The 3,430-nt window shown below is 34.8% G+C and overlaps 1 protein-coding gene across 1 annotated transcript; it reads left to right on the forward strand.

The window, feature by feature from the left end:
• Positions 1–1,488: 1,488 nt before the first annotated feature.
• LOC119774530 (olfactory receptor 11A1-like) lies at positions 1,489–2,489 on the forward strand. The gene has a single exon (XM_038272060.1). It carries the CDS (start codon positions 1,496–1,498, stop codon positions 2,408–2,410), a length of 915 nt encoding a protein of 304 aa, XP_038127988.1. The 5' UTR covers positions 1,489–1,495; the 3' UTR covers positions 2,411–2,489.
• The last annotated feature ends 941 nt before the right edge of the window (positions 2,490–3,430 follow it).

The raw sequence follows: 3,430 nt of genomic DNA on the forward strand, positions 1-3,430 counted from the left end.
CAATTAGCCCTAACCCTGACCCTAACCCTAAGATATAAAACAGCAAGCAACGTAGTTAGAGACATGAAGAAGTGATTATTGCAGTGTTTTTCCCAGTTTTACGTCTGTCCGCGGATCTGTTTTTTTTGTCTGTCTGCCTTCGCATGCGTACTGCTCTGGTTTTTTGAGGAAAAACGTCCAAAACGTACAAAATAGTGTGCATAACTTTTCATACGATTTCATACGAACTGATAATGAGAATATGTTGCATCTCAAGGCACTTTACAAAGACAATTTTACCATATCATAGAGTCAGATTGGTTAAAAGTTTTCTAAGGAAGACCAGCTGATTGCATCAACTCATTGACACGAAAACAATCCTTCACACCAAGCATGCTGGTAGCGACGGTAGAGAGGAAAAACTCCCTTTTAACAGGTAGAAACCTGAAAGAATATAACCGCTGCTACTCCACGTTGAGAGGAGCCAGTTGAGGTGTCTCGGGCATCTGGTTAGGGTGACTCCTGGATGGCTCCCTGGTGAGGTGTTACAGCCATGTCCCACCTGGGGGAGGCCCAGGGGGAGACTAAGGATGGATGGATGGATGGATGGATGGATGGATGGATGGATGGATGGATGGATTGATGGATGGATGGATGGATGGATGGATGGATGGATGGATGGATGGGTTAGCTTCATCTGTATTTATAGATAAATATAGCTGAGTATCATCAGCATTCAGGAAATGAATCCCATACTGTCTAAGAGAACTAGTCCTACCACTGATTCCTGTTTTATTACAGAAGTAACCCTGGAACATGAGGAAGATTTGAACAAACTGAAAGCGCTCAGATAGATACAATTTAAACCACTGTAATGCTGCTCCTTTAATTTCCAGAAAATATTAAAGTCTTACTGAAAGAATATTATGATCAACTTAATCAAATGCAGCACTGAGATCTAACGGGACAAGTACAGATACAAGTCCATTATCTGAGGCCATTAACAGTAAAGTTGACAGAGGGCCAGGTTCTACCAGAATTAACCTGATCACCAGGCCCTTACAGACAAACCCCAACCCCCGGTAAGATAAGTTAAAAGAAGGGAAGCATTTTTTTGTTAGTTTTTTCTTGTTTAGTTTTTCTAGATACCTAAATACCGTCAAGATGGTAAAAAGATGTAGAATATTGTAAAACACTAAAATGGTCACACCATCATATTTTGAGCATTGGATAAAACTGATGTGCAATAACGCAGTATATAAGTAGGGTTTAGCTAAACATGGACAAAATTTGTATGTGGTATACCAGACTTAACTGTAAAAGAAATGTTGATAGACAGTAAAGAACAACAACTTCAAACTATTCGCTTGAACTCATTAAAAGTTGTTGACATGCTGGCATCTCTTCTAGGAATAGTATCTGTAATCCATGGTGGCAAAAGAAGGATCTTTAAGTAGCCAGTATGTCTCACACTTTCAGTTGAATAGATTGTGCTGTATCTCTCTTGTTTACTGAGATGAATGTAACATACATAGCTCTTGCCGGTTATGTAGAGGTTGAAAAATATAAATATGTTTACTTTATTATCATGTTTACTAGTTATATTTTGATCCTGTCCAGCAATGCTATGGTGGTTTGTCTGGTAGTGATTCACAAAAACCTCCATGAGCCCATGTATATTTTTATTTCTGCTTTGTTGATTAACTCTATGCTTTTTAGTACTGCAGTTTACCCAAAGCTTTTGATAGACTTTTTATCTGAAAAACAAATCATAACGTATCAGATGTGTCTCTTTCAGACTTATTTATTTTATTCCTTAAGTGGTTCTGAATTCCTGCTTTTGGCAGTCATGTCTTATGACAGATATGTATCCATATGCAAACCTCTGCAATATCCCACCATTATGAAGAAAAACACAGTGAGTAGTTTTCTTGTTTCAGCTTGGATTGTACCTGCTTGTCATATTTCTGTGGCCATCATTCTATTAGCTCATTTAAAACTCTGTAGTTTTACTTTGAAAGGTATGTTTTGCAACAATTCAATAAATTATCTTCTTTGCGCGGCTTCAAGGGAATTAATAGTATACTGCTCTGTTGTTTTATTTAATATAAGTCTTCTTCCAATGCTTTTTATTTTATTCAGCTACACAATGATACTTAAAGTGGCCTACAGAAGTTGTGGGGAAGTAAGGAAAAAAGCTGCACAGACATGTTTACCTCACCTGATGGTTTTAATCAACTATTCTAGCTTGCTCACTTATGATGTGATTGTTGTTGTACTAGCATCTGATATGTCAAAGATTCTACGCTTTGTAATGACAATGTATGTAATAATGTGTAGTCCTCTATTTAATCCAATAATATATGGCTTCAAAATGAAAGAAATTTATAAACACCTTATGAGGTTGTTCTACCAAATTAAGGGAAAGTAATATTTTCTTTTTACCTTTTGTTTTTTCTAGACATTTTCAATACCACTAACATGTGTAAAGCTAGAAAAAAATCCTTTCATTTGAGCAATCTTTATATCCCATCGAATTGTAAATGGATATTAAAAGGTCAAAGGTTTTAAATATTAATGGACCTTTATTTCAGGATGCTTTACAAAAGTTACATATTTACTGCCAAAACAAAAACATTATATCACACTCAGTATAAATAAAATTTGCTTAACATTCAATCATTCATTAGTCTTTCTTAAAGTGTATGAATTATTTTTATTGTGAAGTGCTTTTCAACTATATTCTACATAAAACATTCTGCTAACGCTTCACACTATTTTAACTTGTTTACATATTCCCATGTTACAAACACAAATTTAATTGTATTTTAATGGAGTAATGGAGTGGGGTTTATTAGAACAACACAATGAGTTTATTAAATTAATGTGAAAGTGCCAAAAACACTGTACATTTTTTGTCAATAAAAATTGTTTAAATAATTCCCATAAAACAACAAACACAAGGGCCTCTAGGCACACTCAATGGCTGAAGTAAAAACATAATAAAGGTTGTTTCTGTGCGAAATAATAACAAGCCCATGAAAAGCTGGAAAATATACTTATAACTTGGTCTGATGAGGTCAAAAAAAATCAAGAAGGACTGTGTGGGGATGCTGTTTGGGATAAATTCCCAGTGAGCTTCCAGGAAAGATACATAGCTAAAGTCACATAGCATAGGAAACTGTAACATGTTTTCAAATAAAGTTAAATTATTTTTTCTTCCTTTTTTTTTTTTCTTAGTTCAAACAGAAGTTAGTATTCCTTTTAAGATTAGTATTAATATTCTCATTACACTGACATTTGTAAGCGAATTGCTTTTTTTTTTTTTTAGATTATTTGTTGCAGAATTAAGAATCTTTATTGTCAATCTGAGACCAAAATGAGAATATTATCCTTGGGGTTGAGTACAGAAACCAACTGCCAAGTACAAAGCATCAGTTCTGCAACGGTT

The sequence above is a fragment of the Cyprinodon tularosa genome, unplaced genomic scaffold, assembly GCF_016077235.1.
Source record: "Cyprinodon tularosa strain WSP-4 unplaced genomic scaffold, ASM1607723v1 ctg815, whole genome shotgun sequence".
NCBI classification, from domain to species: Eukaryota; Metazoa; Chordata; class Actinopteri; order Cyprinodontiformes; family Cyprinodontidae; genus Cyprinodon; species Cyprinodon tularosa.